This window comes from Tachypleus tridentatus, chromosome 13 (genome assembly GCF_004210375.1).
Source record: "Tachypleus tridentatus isolate NWPU-2018 chromosome 13, ASM421037v1, whole genome shotgun sequence".
Taxonomy (NCBI): Eukaryota; Metazoa; Arthropoda; class Merostomata; order Xiphosura; family Limulidae; genus Tachypleus; species Tachypleus tridentatus.
This window is the reverse complement of record NC_134837.1, coordinates 187,422,140-187,439,531: the sequence shown is the minus strand read 5'-3', so window position 1 is coordinate 187,439,531 and position 17,392 is coordinate 187,422,140. Positions and strand designations below refer to the sequence as shown.

At 33.4% G+C, this 17,392-nt stretch overlaps 1 protein-coding gene and 1 long non-coding RNA gene across 5 annotated transcripts in view; one reads left to right on the top strand and one right to left on the bottom strand.

Moving 5' to 3' along the window:
- The window catches only part of LOC143239749 (lysosomal alpha-glucosidase-like), a 36,842-nt gene that overhangs the window by 5,051 nt on the left and 14,399 nt on the right, over window positions 1-17,392 (bottom strand). Inside the window, exons 5-15 of one of the 4 annotated variants that reach the window (XR_013021349.1) lie at window positions 17,057-17,295; window positions 16,536-16,667; window positions 15,865-15,991; window positions 15,074-15,192; window positions 11,838-12,037; window positions 11,075-11,205; window positions 9,713-9,864; window positions 9,398-9,546; window positions 7,769-7,853; window positions 7,206-7,387; window positions 4,428-4,553 (exon numbers count right to left, since the gene is read on the bottom strand). Coding sequence is in view for 3 of the 4 variants with exons in the window: in XM_076481201.1 (XP_076337316.1) it covers window positions 7,206-7,387; window positions 7,769-7,853; window positions 9,398-9,546; window positions 9,713-9,864; window positions 11,075-11,205; window positions 11,838-12,037; window positions 15,074-15,192; window positions 15,865-15,991; window positions 16,536-16,667; window positions 17,057-17,295 (1,516 nt within the window). In the remaining variant the exon portion in view is untranslated. The remainder of the gene's footprint in view (window positions 1-4,427; window positions 4,554-7,205; window positions 7,388-7,768; window positions 7,854-9,397; window positions 9,547-9,712; window positions 9,865-11,074; window positions 11,206-11,837; window positions 12,038-15,073; window positions 15,193-15,864; window positions 15,992-16,535; window positions 16,668-17,056; window positions 17,296-17,392) is intronic. The other 3 variants (XM_076481203.1, XM_076481201.1, XM_076481202.1) reach the window with 3 other exon arrangements.
- Window positions 11,960-17,132, top strand: LOC143239750 (uncharacterized). The gene is made up of 3 exons (XR_013021350.1): window positions 11,960-12,092; window positions 12,573-12,958; window positions 17,017-17,132. It is a non-coding gene; the product is annotated as an uncharacterized LOC143239750 (long non-coding RNA).

Sequence of the window (17,392 nt, the reverse complement as noted above, 5' to 3'; positions counted from 1 at the left end):
CAGATGAGTCTGGCTTATTCTTTAAACTTCTGCCAGACAAGTCTCTTGTTATCAAGGGAGACTCCTGTCACGGCGGAAAGCGAGCGAAGGAGCGGCTGTCTGTTTTGGTATGCGCCAATATGGACGGCACCGAGAAGCTTCCTTTACTTGTCATAGGTGAGTGTCAAAAGCGGGTAAAAATATTTTCCTGTGTTTTCTATAGAAGTTGTTATTTTATGATTTTCTTCAGATTATTGACATGTAAATGTTTCATTTTTAATTTCAAGACATTAACCATGTACATTTTCTTTTTTTTTTTTTTTTAGAAAGGCAGCAAAACCGCGTTGCTTCAAAGACGTCAAAACCCTGCCAACACCATACAAAGCCAACAAGCGAGCTTGGATGACATCAGATCTATTCACCGAGTGGCTGAGAGAACTTGACCGAAAGTTTGTGCTGCAGAAAAGAAAGGTCCTTATGATAATTGACAACTGCCCCGCCCACTCCAACCCCACTGGACTTAAGACCATCAAGCTGGTGTTCCTGCCTCCCAATACCACAAGCAAGACACAGCCCATGGACCAAGGCATCATCGCCAATCTAAAACATCATTACTGCACCATACTGCTACAGCGTTTTATTGATTCAATAGACAATAAAAGTGTTTTCACTGTGACTGTGCTTGAAGCCATGCGACTGCTACGCTCTGCCTGGTCATTGGTAAAGCAATCAACCATAGCCAATTGTTTCAGAACTTGTGGCTTCTCCTCTCCAGAGCCAGCAGAAAACAGTGAGGACCCCGAGGATGACATACCAATGGCCCAGCTCTTGACACGGCTGAATGACGCTGCGTTTACGGTGGATGGCACAGCAGAGGACTACGAGACTGCTGATAATGATCTGATCACTAGCGCGCCCCTGACAGACAGTGATATTGTGGCCATGGTGCAAAATAAACAGACACCAGAAAATGACAGTGAAAGTGAAGATGACGACAATGAGGGAACCCCCCATCCCAACACATTCTGCAGCTCGTGAGATGTGCCTGCAACTTCAGAGATATCTTGAACACCAGGCGAACGCAGGACAGTTTATCTCTCAATTAAACATGATGGAGCGTTTTGTGACCAAGTGCCAAAAAAGCATTGTGCAATATTTCAAGTGACTCCAGTTAGACGTTCTTGCTGGTGTTTGTATCCTGTACATTATAATTACATATGTCTATACTATGAATGTTATTTTTTAAGTTTTTTTTTTTTTTTTTTTTTTTACAAGTGCTGTTAATTGTCCTTTTGAATTTCATTAAATGTGTTTTAAGTGTTTACACACGTGTGACTTCTGAGTCTTTAATCCAATTACCGGTACTGCAACAGCCGTCAGTTATAGGGCCTACCATTACCAGACTTGGCTAGTGAATGAAAAAAAAAAAAATTTTAACGAACTTCTTTTGTAACGAACAATTCTCTTTGGTCCCTACGACTTCGTTACAACGAGAGTTTACTGTAACCTGTTAATGAATAACTGACGCTACCAAAGATCAAATAAATACAGAGGCACCACTTGGGACATTACTTCAGAGACACACACCAAGGGACATCAGTTATGTGTTTAGACTGAACAAATAGGAGGTTACCGAAGTTATAAACTAAAATCGAGAAAATGTCTCATGAATATTGAACTAAATAAGCAGACATCAGTGAGCTTGGGAGATATACAAACTTAGATGTTGAATCAAGACCACGATCAATGAGACGACGTTATAATCGGACCATTGTTCTCGGATAGTGAAGGAAATACTTTACATGTATAGAGAAGAGGTCATGTGGTCAGTTAAATCAACAAAGCTCATGTTAAAAACAGGATTAGTAATTAACCGTAGAACGTAGGAGTTCGTAAATAAAGTTTGATAGTTTAATGTTGTATCGGTAAGAGTTTTGTCACGAAACAAACTCAGAGCAGTAGTAAACAGGAAACCAGCGGTTTCTTTCAGTAGGCCGACGATCACTCTTCTTCTAATACAAAAGGGCTTGGAAAATAAGCCCAGCGAGCTAGTTAGTTAGTCAGCTAAGTAATTCAGACAGCTCAGTATCTCGGTCAGAATCTCAACGGAAGAACAGAAAGATGTCTTTATACCAAAGTTCTTTGTAAGTATTATTAATGCTATTATTCCTTAACGGGTTCGAGTCTCTTTTGTTTGAAATGTGAAACCTTGGGTTAGTGCCTAGGAGCTCCATTCGCCATGACATCCTCACTTATCAAGGAACAGCTATAGGTAATAGGGTGGCAGTAGTCTTAGTTGTAATATTTATGTATATACTGGAACTGAAAACAGGAGGGAACATTGGCCCATTAATCTGGTACAAGAGAGAACATTGTAGTTCATACTGAGATCTTTTAAAAACTTTATTAAATACCTTTGTCATCTTTTTAGAAAGTAATCTATTTTAGAATTTTAAGGGTGAATGTTGGGAGGAAGGAGCTGTGAGAAGACAGTTTCTTAGGGTGTTTTTGTTATTATTTGTCTACTATTAGAAGAACTTTCAAAAGTAACTGTCTTCCCAGAACTAGCTGCATACAATGAAAGGCAGAAGGAGTTGACGTTCTTGGTGTAAACACTCAGCTCCACATCCTTATTTGATTTTCCGCTAGACTTATCTACTTTTTTCATGTGCGTTTGGATTTTGTCTGATAGATGGGATATCCCAAACTTTTTTTTAGTGCTATCACCACAAACAACTTCCGTTATGACTTTAAGATTACAACTGAAAAAAATGGCAAAGGAATTTCAAACTGAAATAATTTTAATGCTTAATTTATATTAAATTTATTATTGTTTTTATAATGCTGATATTAATCGCCTATTTACAACTAATGTAATTCGTATAGTGTACAGGTTATAATTTGGGATATAAAATATACTTTACGTTTTGGAGGTGACTACGGAAGTCGGACCCACATTGCGGTGTGGATACACCGTCTATTAGTCTCACATGAATAATAATCAAATAATAAAGTGATCAAAGGAATACAAATAGAAATTAGGAGAGCGAGATGTGGGTATTCAAGCCTACAACATCCTACATCTATATAACTCTTCACTACTTACACACAGTTGTGGGAAGGTGACTGCTCTCCAAATTAAAGAAAAATAAGAAAACAAAACGAAAACATAATTAGGAACTACTACTTGGGGAAGAAGTTAAATAAACTTATATCCTGAAGTGTCATTACAGTTTCCATTATGGTAGAAAGGCACTAATTAATGGTCCAATAGACACATTATGCTAGTATAAAGGATCCCAACCATTTATCTCAACTAACTTACATAACTCACCACCACCCATTAAGTCCACTGTAACTACCGAGATTCACATTCTAAAAAAGCCTTTATAGGCGATAAGGTGTCATCCGCATAAAGTAGTGCCAAGTTGTTTAATAGACCACATTAACAACTAAAAATAATTATTAGAAACTTTTAGTAAAATTTAATTGTTATTTCTTGATATTTATTTAATACATTTTTATATTTATTACAGAATATTTTGATAATTTTATTTACAGTTTCTTTATTAAATCAATAAAATATTAATTTCTGTATGAATATTTCAACATTAAAAATAAAATATTGTAATAATACCTATAAGAGAACAATACGGTACGTTACAATTAACAGAGGGAAGTCCATATATTGAAAACGCAAAATATTTTCATTATCAAAAATATTTATATTGATATTATCAATTATTTTAATTTATAAATCTAAATAATATGTCCCTGCATTGGATACTGAAATATTTATAGCATCTAATTCTACCGGATAGTTTTAATAAAATTATTTACATCAGAATTATTTGTATTAATTAAGTAATCCATGTATTTGGAAGTTAAAGCAGATATGTCCGGATTTATGTAATTTTCATAAAACCTATTTTCATAATAGTAAAGATATAAATTTGCTATACAAGTAGAATAGTTAGCTTCCATTGGAACTCCTGTTACTTGTTTAAAAACCTGGTTATTTAAAAATGTATAATTATTATAAATATAGAAAATTATTATATCTTTTACGTTTTTGGAGTAAATTCTTTTCCTTCCAGTTTCGATTAGTGCACTAGTGTTTTTTTATATTTTGTATGGGTTTGTTTTTGTTTATAACAAACTAACAGTAATCAGAGATTTTGATTTACTGATTTTAACACGGCCCTTCCTTTTGATTTGATTTTAATTGACACTTTACTATTAATATTATACACATACACACACACACACACATAACAATGAGGGAATATTGGCCAATCATGCATTTCGTGCATTGTATTTTTATGGCCTTTATTTTTTAAATAAGAAATGCAAAAATATGTTTGTAAATATTTATTACAATATTCTGTATCAAACAGGAAGACAGAAAAGCGAGTATTATGGGCTAGTTGTAGAGTTATGTACTGTACCTTTTAAGGCCTCAGTTTGATCCCAAAGATGACCCCTTAGGGTGACACCTGGTAATACGGACATCTATCTCCCTATGCGGATATTAATTGCTTAAGCCCACAGCTGACAGGAGCTGGACTATGTATCTACAACACAAATGGTTTATTCTAGCACTAATGAATTGTGATTTCTCTCATACCAACACAACTTATACCACTCGCATATACGATTTGCAAATTACTATTAGAAAATTATTTTAAAATATTTATTTACAAAAGGAAAAAAGGACTGTCGAAAATACAGAAATAAATTAAATAAAAATGCAAAGATTTTGATAAGTACTGTAAACGTGGAGACAAAATAGGGATTTGTAGCTTCAAAAAACAATGTAAACACTATTTCTAGCCTAGTTTGTTTACGTTTTTAAGTGTTCGTAGATGTATGATTGAATACGTAATCTTTGCATTTTTATTAAGCTTATTTAATATATTTTGACGACCCCTATCCCCCCTTGTTAAATTAACAGTTTTTAATTATCTTGTTTCTTTTTGGTTTTTATGTCCGTTTATTGAGAAAAACAATTTCAGTCATGTATGTGCATATGCTTTCAGTGGTATGTTACATTTTAACAGTTTACTGCTGCACTGACGTTTTTTATGTACCAACTATTATGTACTGAGTAACGTAGCTTTGTGCGTGAGGTTTCTTGTAAACGCGCGTTTAACAGGCGCCGAGTACAAAGGAAACAGCTTACAGCAACACCGCATATATTATGTATTTATAGGTATGTAGATCAACTTTCAACTAAAAATAATTGACTTTTTAAATAGGTTATGGACATTCGCAACATTTAATATAGTATATCTTCTAGGTGGAAATTATCGATTCAATTTTTATGTAGGTTTATGAAACAAAAATATCAATAATAATAATAAAAATATTAAAATATTCAATAACAGTTTCAGAAGTACGAAAATCACCATTCACAAGAGTAGAAAAATCTACTATACTGATCATGTACTTTTATAAAACTCATTAACGTAGTCGTAGAACACTAGGTAGAAACAAAGTGTAACAGTGAACTCGAGAAATAACGAGCAATTTCTCAACTTAGCAATTTTCAATTAATGTTCTATAAGTTCCATAAATTATTCTTCAATTAATGCGCTTTGGTAAAACGCTGGATGTTTTTTAAAAGTAAATTACTTAAATTCTTCATGGCAAGAAAATGAAGATGCTTGAATTAATTTTAAAAATATCTTATAACATACTCAATACTACATTAATTACCACTGCCCCGGTTTCAGCAAATTATTCATAGCCATTTCTTCTGTAGCAGCTTATAAAACTATAATTTATCACAATAAGGCTGGAAAGACTGCTATTTACTCTAATACAATGAACTGTTTCTAACAAGTATTAAATGAAGCACTTCCAACTAGTTTAACGATGCTTCAATGGATTCAAAGAGCTCATGTCGGTAGCGAATAACTTAGAAAATTTAAAGGGTGGAATTTTCGATTTTAAAGAATCAACTTAAAAATAGTGCTACAACCTTTGCAGGAGTTTGTTTAGTAGCTGTGCATAAATTTTGCCGCAGTATACTTAGCCGCTTTTAACTGTAGTTTCGGTGCTTGAAGAGTTGTTGTTTATAATTAAACACAATGCTAAAAAAATGGGATATTTTCGCTCTGTCCGCCACAGGTATCGAGACCTGATTTCTAGAGTTGTAAGTCCGCTGTACCACTGGGGAGACCAAATTGGTAGGTTTGTTTTGTTTTGAATCAAAGCTTCACAACGGCTATCTGTGCTAGCCGTCCCTAATTTAGCAGTGTAAGACCAGAGAGAAGGCAGCTAGTCATCACCACCCACCGCCAACTCTTGAGCTACTCTTTTACCAATGAGTAGTGGGATTGCCTGTCATATTATGATGCCCCCATGACTAAAAGGGCGTGCATGTTTGGTGTGACAGAGATTCGAACCAGAGACCCTCGGATTACGAGTCGAGTACCTTAACCACCTGGCCATGCCAGGCCAAATTGGTAAGTAGCAATGAAAAAAAAAACTTAGAAAATATTTCCTTGTTTTTCACAATAATCCTATGACCTGCGCATGAGTCATTTCAGTAGGTTTTCCCTGGTCTGAATAAAATGTTTATAGCTGTTTTTCTGTACATTTGTGAAACAAGAGTAATGCAAATATTAATCATTTGTTTGTTTTGAATTTCGCGCAAAGCTACACGAGGGCTATCGGCAGTAGCCGTCCCTAATTTAGCAGTGTAAGACTAGAGGGAAGGCAACTAGTGATCACCACCCACCGCCAACTTTTGAGCTACTCTTTTACCAAAGAATAGTGGGATTGACCATTACATAATAATTCCCCAACAACTGAAAGGGCGGACATGTTTGGTGTGACGGAGATTTGAACCCGCGACCTTCAGATTACGAGTCGAGTGCCTTAACCACCTGTCTACGCCGGGCCGAATATCAATAAAGGCAGAAAAAATGGATTAATTTTGTTTAACAACCTGAAAATAAACTTTTTCGCTGTTATCAATATTTTACAAGTTTCAACTGTTGAAACAGAAAGTGTAAAACAACCTTAAGGGTAGACTTCTTCAAATAACCCTCAAGGCCTTGTGTTCTATTAGAATGTTTGTGAACTTCCACAGCGAACCCTACACGGTGAAATTAGCACCATTTTATTTTAAATAGTTTCTTAAAATGAGAAAATTCTTATCTTACATTTTAAACTTTCATTTGTTTTCCACAACTCCAAATGGTTTTGGTTTAGTTTACCTTAGTTTTGTCGTTTGTGCAACTTCTTGAGCTGGAATAATGTTTCCACCTCTGACAGCGAGATTAATCTTTCCAAGAGGAGCATCTAAGAGAAGTTTCCGACCCGTGGTAACGACTTTCATGCCAGTGTAATAATCATACCACGTGGCACGAGGAAAGTAGACTTCGACTACGTCTGTGTCCTGTTCAAAAATGTTGAAGTTTGTTATTTTACTTAGAAGTAAAATATTTCATGACAAAGACTGACGAGATAAACTGGATTTCAAAAGAACAAACTAAGTAAGATTTATGTGTGATTAAATCATTCCTGGAGTCTGACTCTTTACAACAATATAGAAATGTAATGGTTGGAGATATTGTTTCCTGATCACACACAACTGCAATGTTTATTCTTTCAAAGAAAGTAAGGTTTACCAATGTCTGTAAACCTGTATCTGAGAGCAAGTTTTAATGTCCAGGCTGTTAATAAGGTGTCGAGAGGTACAAATTAAGTGGTCAGTCAGTGTACAGTTTTCATTACAACATCACCATGAGTAAATCTTGTATTATGTTTAAACACAAACCTTTTCTAACACTGGAATAATCATTAGAGCCTTCCCCCACAGGAATTGTCGGTCTTCATGTAAAACTGCTCCATCTGTTGGGAAGCTATTAAAATATCGAGTATAAAAAATAAAATAAAATAAAAACGCGAATTAATAACAATCTTATAACTTAAAGAATTAAAATTACAAACTTGTATGTATTAGTTAAAATAAAAAGTTGTGTAAATGTCTATAGCAAGTTAAACTGAATGTGAACAAAACGTACAATCTGTACTATGTAAAGCATGGGTAACAAAACACCTGAGTTGTTGCATTAAGCTTTCTGTTTACTTGGGTGTGGAGTGTTCTCTAACAGTCAAACAAGAAACATGTGTTACCAGTTTCTGAGAAAACAAAAGTAGTGTTCATTCATTCTCCAGGTTATCTTGCGACTCAATACAATTATCTCGTCACTTATGACCGATTTACTACTTGATGCCTTGCTTATGTCACGATGAGGTGAGAAGTGGAGGTCTCATATGATTAGTTGAATTCTATGAGCATACTGAAATTTGTCCAGTCATATGAGACAGAACACAGGAAGACAAGCTGTAAACCATCATATTACGTAGGCAGCTTTCTAACCTCTAAACACTGCGATTATCGAAACCCGGTTTCTAGCATTGTAAGTTCGCAAACATATCGCTGGGTTACAGAGGGGTTTCAGTTTCTGATTTAGTTTAGTAAAAATCTTTCACTACCAGTTTAGTTTATCTACCAACAAATAAACTTCATGAGAGTAAACACGTGGTGTGTGGGACAAGGAAACTTCTACATCAATCAACAAATAAACTACACGTCAGTAAACACATGGTGTGTGGGACAAGAAAACTTCTACATGTACCAACAAATAAATTATATCCAGTTAACACGTGGTGTGTGAGACGAAACGTGAACTTTACCTTTTGGCAAAAAAAATTCAAATACTGAACAGGTGTTTTAGTTTTAAACATCAGGTCTCGAAGGGACCTGTAAGGAACACTAGCGATCAGAAACAGTTGTTTGGTAAGTAATGCCGTTTGATTGACAGTAGTGACGATAAACAATGAAGAAAGGAAGACGAGCTTGTTGAGATCAGTTGTTGTCTAGATTTAAAAGATTAAAATGAGTTGCATAGACTGACTAGGTTACAAGTGTAATAAGTCCATATTATAGGTTAAACAGATTTAATTGGAGTTGATTTAAGACTGGTAAAAAGAATATTTTTATTTTATTTATTTCTACAGATCCAATCATAGACAAGATGTTTGGTTGCTTATTTATCTTTTAAGAAACATTACATCAAGTGAATGTCTACATGCTCTAAACACGCCCTATTTTTATCTATTTTGATAACATACCGATATTGGTATAAAACATAAGATGAATGTCATTTCTTCTGTATTTTAAAGAACATTAGAAATTAAACCAGTACATCGACATAACATTGTTACCCCTACATTATTGTTATTAATAAGTTACCTTCACTATCAGTGCGTCATAATATGCATATCGTTCGCAGAATGTGATCTTGGTCATTTAGAAATGTCTTATGTATGTAATCAGTGCACAGAGAAATGTCCACTATCTGACTGACCCGGAAACTGGACAGTAACAGATGATACTCACTCGAAAAGCAAGGGTCGGACAACTGGCTGTCCCCTGGTGTGGCTGTTGTAGAACAACGTGTATAGATAAGGCAGCAAAAAATAGCGGATAGTTAGAAGAGATTTGTAGATTTCAATAACTTTCTCCCCCATAACTACCGGGTCTTGATCCTGGAAGATGGACAGACAAGTTTCTCAGCAAGTTCTGATTTTCAAAATAAGTATATATGTGATCCATTTGTCAAAATACCCTCGAAAACGACCTTGGACTACAATTTATACATTATGTAAGGTAATATACACTATAAGTGAACACTAAGTTTATTAGTGAACTAACCTGGCTATCTTCGTCATTATGGTTTCGACAAAAAGGGTAGAATGCTCCCACTTCTATCCATCGAATACACAAATCTTCTGTGACATTTTCGAAAAACCCACAAATATCAGCGCCCATGAAAGGAACTCCAAAAATATTGAAAGCCAGAAGATCTGGAAATCAAAGAAGGAGCTACAATGTAGATTCCAGGTTCATGTTCTTTCTGTAAAAGACTCAGTGACACAGTTTGTTCATTTGTTGATTATCTTTATTTACCCAAACTATAATTTTAGTGAATAAAATTTGAATTGGAGGTCTAATATATTTTTTGGTTCTTTTGTCACACTGCAACAAACAAATTTGGTCGAATTTTCAGCTCATCAGCGCTGCTTGGTAGTGCGAATTAAATAAATAAATAAAGCCTTACATGATGGTGGAATGTAGTCCGTTTGTTTGGTCCTGTACTCATAATAATTGTTCATGCGAAGACTACTTTATTTTGTTTGCTCTTCCAAGCAGTAATAATAAGATGTGAAAATATGCAAACCTACATTGTTCTAACAGGTCTAGTAAATCAAATAATAGATTAAGCCTAAACGTCTAAACACTTTGAAACATTTTATGTTTTTGATGGTATGTAAAGTACCACACATAGTTTGTTATAAATTAACAAAAGGAATTACTGTATTCAATGTATTTTAAAGAAAGTGTTACAAATAACTTTGTCGTCATAACATACTTTAATATAAACGTGATCCAACAATTACCTCTAAACACTTTAAAATTAATCCAACAATTACCTCTGAATACTCAAAAATTAATCCAACAATTACCTCTAAACGTTTAAACTTTACTGAACAATAATATAAAAAGAGTTAAACATAATAAAAAACTTTAAAAGGTTTATGTTGCTAAAATATCTGTATATTTATGATGAAAAGTTGAATTTTATTGACTGATATATTTATCATAAGTGTTTCTGATAAATATAATCGAATATATAATGTGTGTTTATCATATGACGTTTATTAAACCTAAACAGTGTCCAACGAATGTAGCGAAGCCCGAGCCATCGAGGAAATATTTACTAAATAAAACAGTAAGTTTGTTTTACGAGAGGGTTCTGACTATCTGTGATTTTCAAAATAGTAACAGCAAACTTTAACCTTGTGTACTTATGTGGCTTTTCTGAACCTCTATATACATCAGACATCTATTTTACGTTGTTTCTACTATGTAGCTTGGGGTGATATACACAGAGGAGGATTATAGAAAGTGGAATAGATGATAGAAGGGTGAAATCCCACGTTTTTTTACAATAGCCTCTAAAACACATCTCTTTCTGAGATGGTATAAAATTTACTTATTGTCCTAGATAGTTACCTGGGACACTACTTGATAGATAGTCCCACCTCGAATAGATGTCGCCTGACCAGTGGCCACTATATCGCCCAAGACCAGGAAACGAAGCTCTGGAGAGGATGAAAGGTCTTTTGCCGAGGATTTCTAGGGCTCTCAAAAAGTAACGAATACAATATTTGTGTTAGTGTGGGTCAGGCATAACTATGGAAATAACCTTTTGGCACTGAATCTTAAACTTATAAACAAAACTATAAAATACAACTACCAGAAGTCAGTATTTAATTAATGACATATGATCCCAACTAATACATAACCACAAAAATCTTACAGATGGTACAGCCAACAATAGTCAGTACTTAGTTAAAGACATATGATTCCAACCAATACATAACTACAAATCTTATAGATGGTACAGCCAACAGTAGTCAGTACTTAATTAACAACATATGATCCCAACTAATACATAACTACAAAATCTTATAGATGGTACAGCCAATAGTAGTCAGTACGTAATTACTGACACATGATCCTAACCAATACTCAACTACAAAATCTTATAAATGGTACAGCCAACAATAGTCAGTACTTAATTAATGACATATGATCCTAACCAATACACAACTACAAAATCTTATAGATGGTACAGCCAACAACAGTCAGTACTTAATTAATTATTGAAGTAACAGTTGAGATGTGTGGCTAACGACCTTGTGTTCAGCCATTGTTTTTAACCCTATACACTGTTGTTATGCAGGTTTTATTATTGTTTTTTAATTTCACTCACTTGTATGTAGTTTTGGCTTCTATTACACTGTAGATATTGTGTAGATTGTAGTGAGACGACAGATACTGATGAGAGGACATACATAAAGTGTGAGTCGCAAGGGTGTCATTCCCAGGCTGGTAGGGTGGGGTTTCTAGTGGATGCCCCATAGGACAGCTTTCCCATGAACCATTTATGAAGTTATATGGTTCGTTCATATCCTGAAAATTGAAACAATGATTGCCTTACTTCTTCAATTATCAAGAGATGTCAAAGGTCAGATTTTTACAAGTTAATTTAAGATAATTACATTTTTGTATTGGCAACTTTTGGTATTATTATATGTATGTATGGAATTGTCGTGTCGAAACAAATTTCTTGAACATATGATATGATTCACTCAAAATGTTTCACATGGATATTTAATTAACATATACAGAACGACATTTAAGTAGATTAATGTCACAAAAAGTGTCATATTGTTACAATGTAAATAAATTATGAGGGAGTACATTGTAGATGGTGTAAATTGGGTAAACTGATTCCTTAAACAGTCACAATACTATTGCCAGAGTCTGACAAATTTTCACTTTTTAAAGTAGTAAAAAAGATGTCAGAAGTAAGTTTGGAACAAACTGAGAACATTTTGCACTACCTAACATCATATTTATAGTCTGTACACAATAAATGTTGATACTTTGGAAATACTGACATTAATCCAAGAAACTTTATCCAAAATAATGGTCTTCATTATAGAAGCTACTAAACATTGAACCTTGATGACCAATCTTGAAGGTGATAAGAAACACATCCTTCTATGATGATAACGTGAAGGAAGACAAGTGAGCAGTTTGATCATGACCGTGCAATCTCAAAGAAAGATAAGTGAGTAGTTTGATCATAATTGTGTGAACCCAAAGGAAAACAAGTAAGCAGTTTGACCATGACTGTGTGAAAGTGAAGGAAGTCAAGAGCACAGTTTGATCATGACTGTGTGAACCTGCAGGAAGTCAAGTGAACAGTTTGATCACAACTGTGTGAATCCAAAGAAAGACAAGTGAGCAGTTTGACCATGACTGTGTGAACCCGAAGTTAGACAAGTGGGCAGTTTAACTACTACTGTGTGAACCGAAGGAAAACAGGTAATTTGACCATAATTTTATTATTCTTGTAGCAGACAGGCTACAGTTCATTCATGATTGTTTTATTTCAAGGATAAATAATTGTAAAGTAAAGATTCCTGTACTAGAAATTTGTTTCAAATAAATATTTGTAACAATAAACAAAACAAAATAAGGGAAAAAAGTAAAAACATTAAAAAATGGATTGATTTTGAAAGTTTTTGTAAAAATTTAGATTCTCCTCTTCACTTATCTTTTAATTGGTGATACTTGTAATAAAAAGTATTTAATCAATCCTATTATCCACCATGTTTCTTCTATAAATAGGAATTATATTTTATTAATTCCACAAAGAACTGATAAAGAACCATATATTAATTTCAATATAAATTAGGTTTTTTATCTTTAAAATAAATCTAAGAACAATTTATTATCACCCTATGTGATACAGCTGGTTGTATCTTAATTTATTGAAACCCGATGTGATACAGCTGGTTGTACTTTAATTTATTGTTACCCTATATGATACATGTAGTTGTAATTTATTGTTACACTATGTGGTACTGCTGGTTATACTTTAATTTATTGTTACCGTACGTGATACAGCTAGTTGTACTTTAATTTATTGTTACCCTATATGATACATTTGGTTGTAATTTATTGTTACCCTATGTGATACTGCTGGTTATACTTTTGATGTTTTTGTGTCAAAAATTATGTGCACTAATTTTAGTTAATGATAGTAATAGTAGAAATACTTTCACTAAACATACTTTAAACAACAGTAATGTTATTACTAATATAAAGAAGGCCTAGTTAAAAACTGAATGACGACACAGATTGTTCTTCTATGAATTTACCATTTCTATGTACAATTCTAAACTTGTTTAAATTTCGCATGAAGTTCAGATTTATTACTAATTCTTAACGTACAGTTATTAAATATGTCACCATAGTACTTAATAATGTTCTAGATATCTTGTTTGAAAAGATAAAAACAGTCTACAAATAACCAGAATAATTATTGTTGGATTATCAACAATTAGATTCCAGTTTTGAAATGTTTAAATAAATTAACTTCTTCACAACCCATCAGTTCTCTTTGTACTAGAGAGTTTACTAGATTGTATACTACAATAGATAAAAAATATCTGATTAGGGTTTTCAGTAATTTCATTGATAATTTTGTAAATAATGAAGTAACTATACTCAAATTTAAATTTATTAAAATTCAATATAAAATTATACACCATTTCTGTGCTCAATAACATTTTTATTATTTTTTAATGAACAAGTGCATAAGCAAATAGTGGGCATTACAATGGAAATGCACTTCTCTTCAAATATGGCCAATCTGTATCTGTTCTTTCATATATAGTGAAAAGTAGAGATTACAGATTCACAGATTCCTGCCAAATTCAGGAATCTGTAATCTCTAGATGACTATTTCCCCATTGACGTTTGGCAAAACAGTGTACATCTGGTACTGATAAAAAAAGTTAGGGCCTTTAAATGACTATGTGGTGGATTAATGTAATCAAATAAGTCGACATAAAGTTTCTGCAAGAGGAAGGTTGAAATTCACCAATCACTATGTGTAACTAACATTGAAGCAAAGGGCATATCATAAACAGAATTCATATGGAATCATGACTGTAAAGTTAAACTAATATTAAACACTATACAAACACCGTAATCATCTTTGGAAGCACATCTGTAAAAGAATTGTCAGAAGAGATTTCACCAGAAGAAAGTTAACCAGTAAATGGTCTAAACTTCTATTCCAGATCGCTTACAGAATATATCAAAGGATGGATCCACCAGAAGGCTTCCTAATCAAACTTACTATTATATTAACAATATATATTTGGACTAATATTTGCAAAACAGATTGAACCTGCTGTTGTCTTAGGAATATATATATATACATACACCTAGTTGGATATTTACAAAGCTGGTTACATTCATAAGACATTGTTGATAATATGACTGAAATACTTATATCAAAATTAACCAACTGATCAGTTATTGTATCCTAATGAATATAAGTTCTATTTTGGGGGAGGGGTTTGATTTATTATGTGAAATCAGTTATATTCACTTCTTTGGTACATGTTAATTCTTGTCTTTACTTACAATCCATGCTGCATCGTATGGAACTTTCTCATGAAATGTTATCATGTTGTTAATCCAGAACTCTGAGGCTTTAGGATTGGAGAAGTCCAGGTAGGCAGTTACATTGGGCCAAAGCTGCAAGTTCAAGAAAGGAAAAACGCTGTGGATACATACTACATTAAAAACACTTTGCTGTAGCAGTCAATACACTTTTTTCAGGTTCAGGGTTACTTCAACTGGTTAAAAATTAGTAAACAGAAAATCGCAACCACGAAAATACAGGGTCACTTTTTATAGTTAAATAACGATAAAGAGAAAAATACGATGATAAAAACAGAGGGGCCCCTTCTTACAGTTAAGTATTAATAAACAGAAAAATATGATGTTAAAAACAGAGGGTCACTTCATGTGGTTATATATTAATACACATAAAAATACGATGATAGAAACAGAGGGTTACTTCTTGTGGTTAAACATCAATAAACAGAAAAATACGATGATAAAAACAGAGGCCCCTCATTATGGTTAAGTATTAATAAACAGGAAAATATGAAGATAAAAAGTGAGGATCACTTCTTGTGGTTAAATATTATTTTAAAAAATACGATGATTAAAAACGGAGGGTTAATTCTTGTGGTTAAATATTATTAAATAGACAATTATGATGGTAAAAACAGAGGGTCACTTGTTGTGGTTAAATATTATTAAACAAAAAATTACATTCTGTAATAAATATGTAAGAGGTTTTGACACCTTTACATTTCCTTGCTTACAAAGTCAGGTTTCTCTAAGTGAAACCTTACTAATCTGCACGGTAGACAAGCTTACTTTTCCAAGAAGATTTTTTTTATTTATATCTCTTATGAAAATGTCCATTCCAAGAGCTTCGTCATACGCTGGATATTCCCCTGTTGAGTCAGTAACGTGAAGTGCAGGACTCTGTAATGTATGATTGGCAAGTTTGTAGAAAGTGTAAAATACATGAGTACTTTTGTAGTGTAAACAGTAGTGAGTTTAACTGTGTAATAGTCATACCAAATTATTCTATATAAATATGCGTCTTTGGTTTACAATTAAACAATGCTTAATAATGTTGACTGTCTTTGATAACTTGTAGAACACTACCTAGTGAGCATGATTCTGACTGTTTACTAATAAACAATATTTAATAATGTTGACTGTCTTTGATAATCTGCAGAACACTACCTAGTGAGCATGATTCTAATTGTTACCAATAAACAATGTTTAATAATGTTGAATGTTTTTGATAACTTGTAGAACACCACCTAGTGAGCATGATTCTGACTGTTTACTAATAAACAATGTTTAATAATGTTGACTGTCTTTGATAACTTGTAGAACACCACCTAGTGAGCATAATACTGACTGTTTACTAATAAAGAATTCTTGGTACAAATATAACATTTGGTTGCTTGGTGTAAAACATATGATATTATTATAACATCACAAACACGCTACTTACAAAATTTAATACATAATACATTCCAGCTTCATGAAGATCGTTGACTAGGTCTGGCAATCCCTTGTACCTTTCTCTGTCATACGTGAAGTCTTTAAAATCCAACATGTAGTCTATATCGGTCCAATGAGTATCCTAGAAAAACAGAAACTGAAATCCTTAAATTAAAACTAACTGTGGTGTTTTGTTCCTCGTCACAAATTAACTTCATATTAAAACCAACTGTAGTGTTGTGCACCTCGTTATAAATAAACGTATTAGGTGTTTTCTGTTTAATGTTGGGACAGTTGCTGGTTTACGGACTTACTGTTTACAGCAAATAGTTCAATGTGACTTTGTCGTAAATAAACAATCTTCAAAAGAACCTAGTTAGTTCATTAGAAACTACTAAATATATTAAGGTATTCCTAAATATTCCTTTTTTGACTTAATTTCTGATTAAATATTGAGGTGTTTAGGTTTACATCCATATCTCTCTATCTAGATTGAAAAGCAGTTATATCTAAGAATTATGATCCCCTTACATAAGGAATTCCAGCTTTTCGGGTTCGCTTCCATACTGTCCTTACTTTTTCCGACGTCATGTATCCAAATCGACTCAAATGAAATCCTAATGTCCAGTAAGGAGGTAAGAAAGGTCGACCAATCACATTAGTGTATTGTTGAATGACGTCATCAGGAGTAGGTCCCAGAAAGAAGAAAAAATCGAAGATTCCCCCTGTGACCCTGTAAGTCAAGGTAGGTGCTGGCTGTACAGCGACATCTAGGAAAAGACAAATTAATAGTATGTATGAAAGATGACGTATTGCTGAAAAACTTAAGTGTATTTAGAAACGTTTTATTCACTTCTCAAAGCAAGC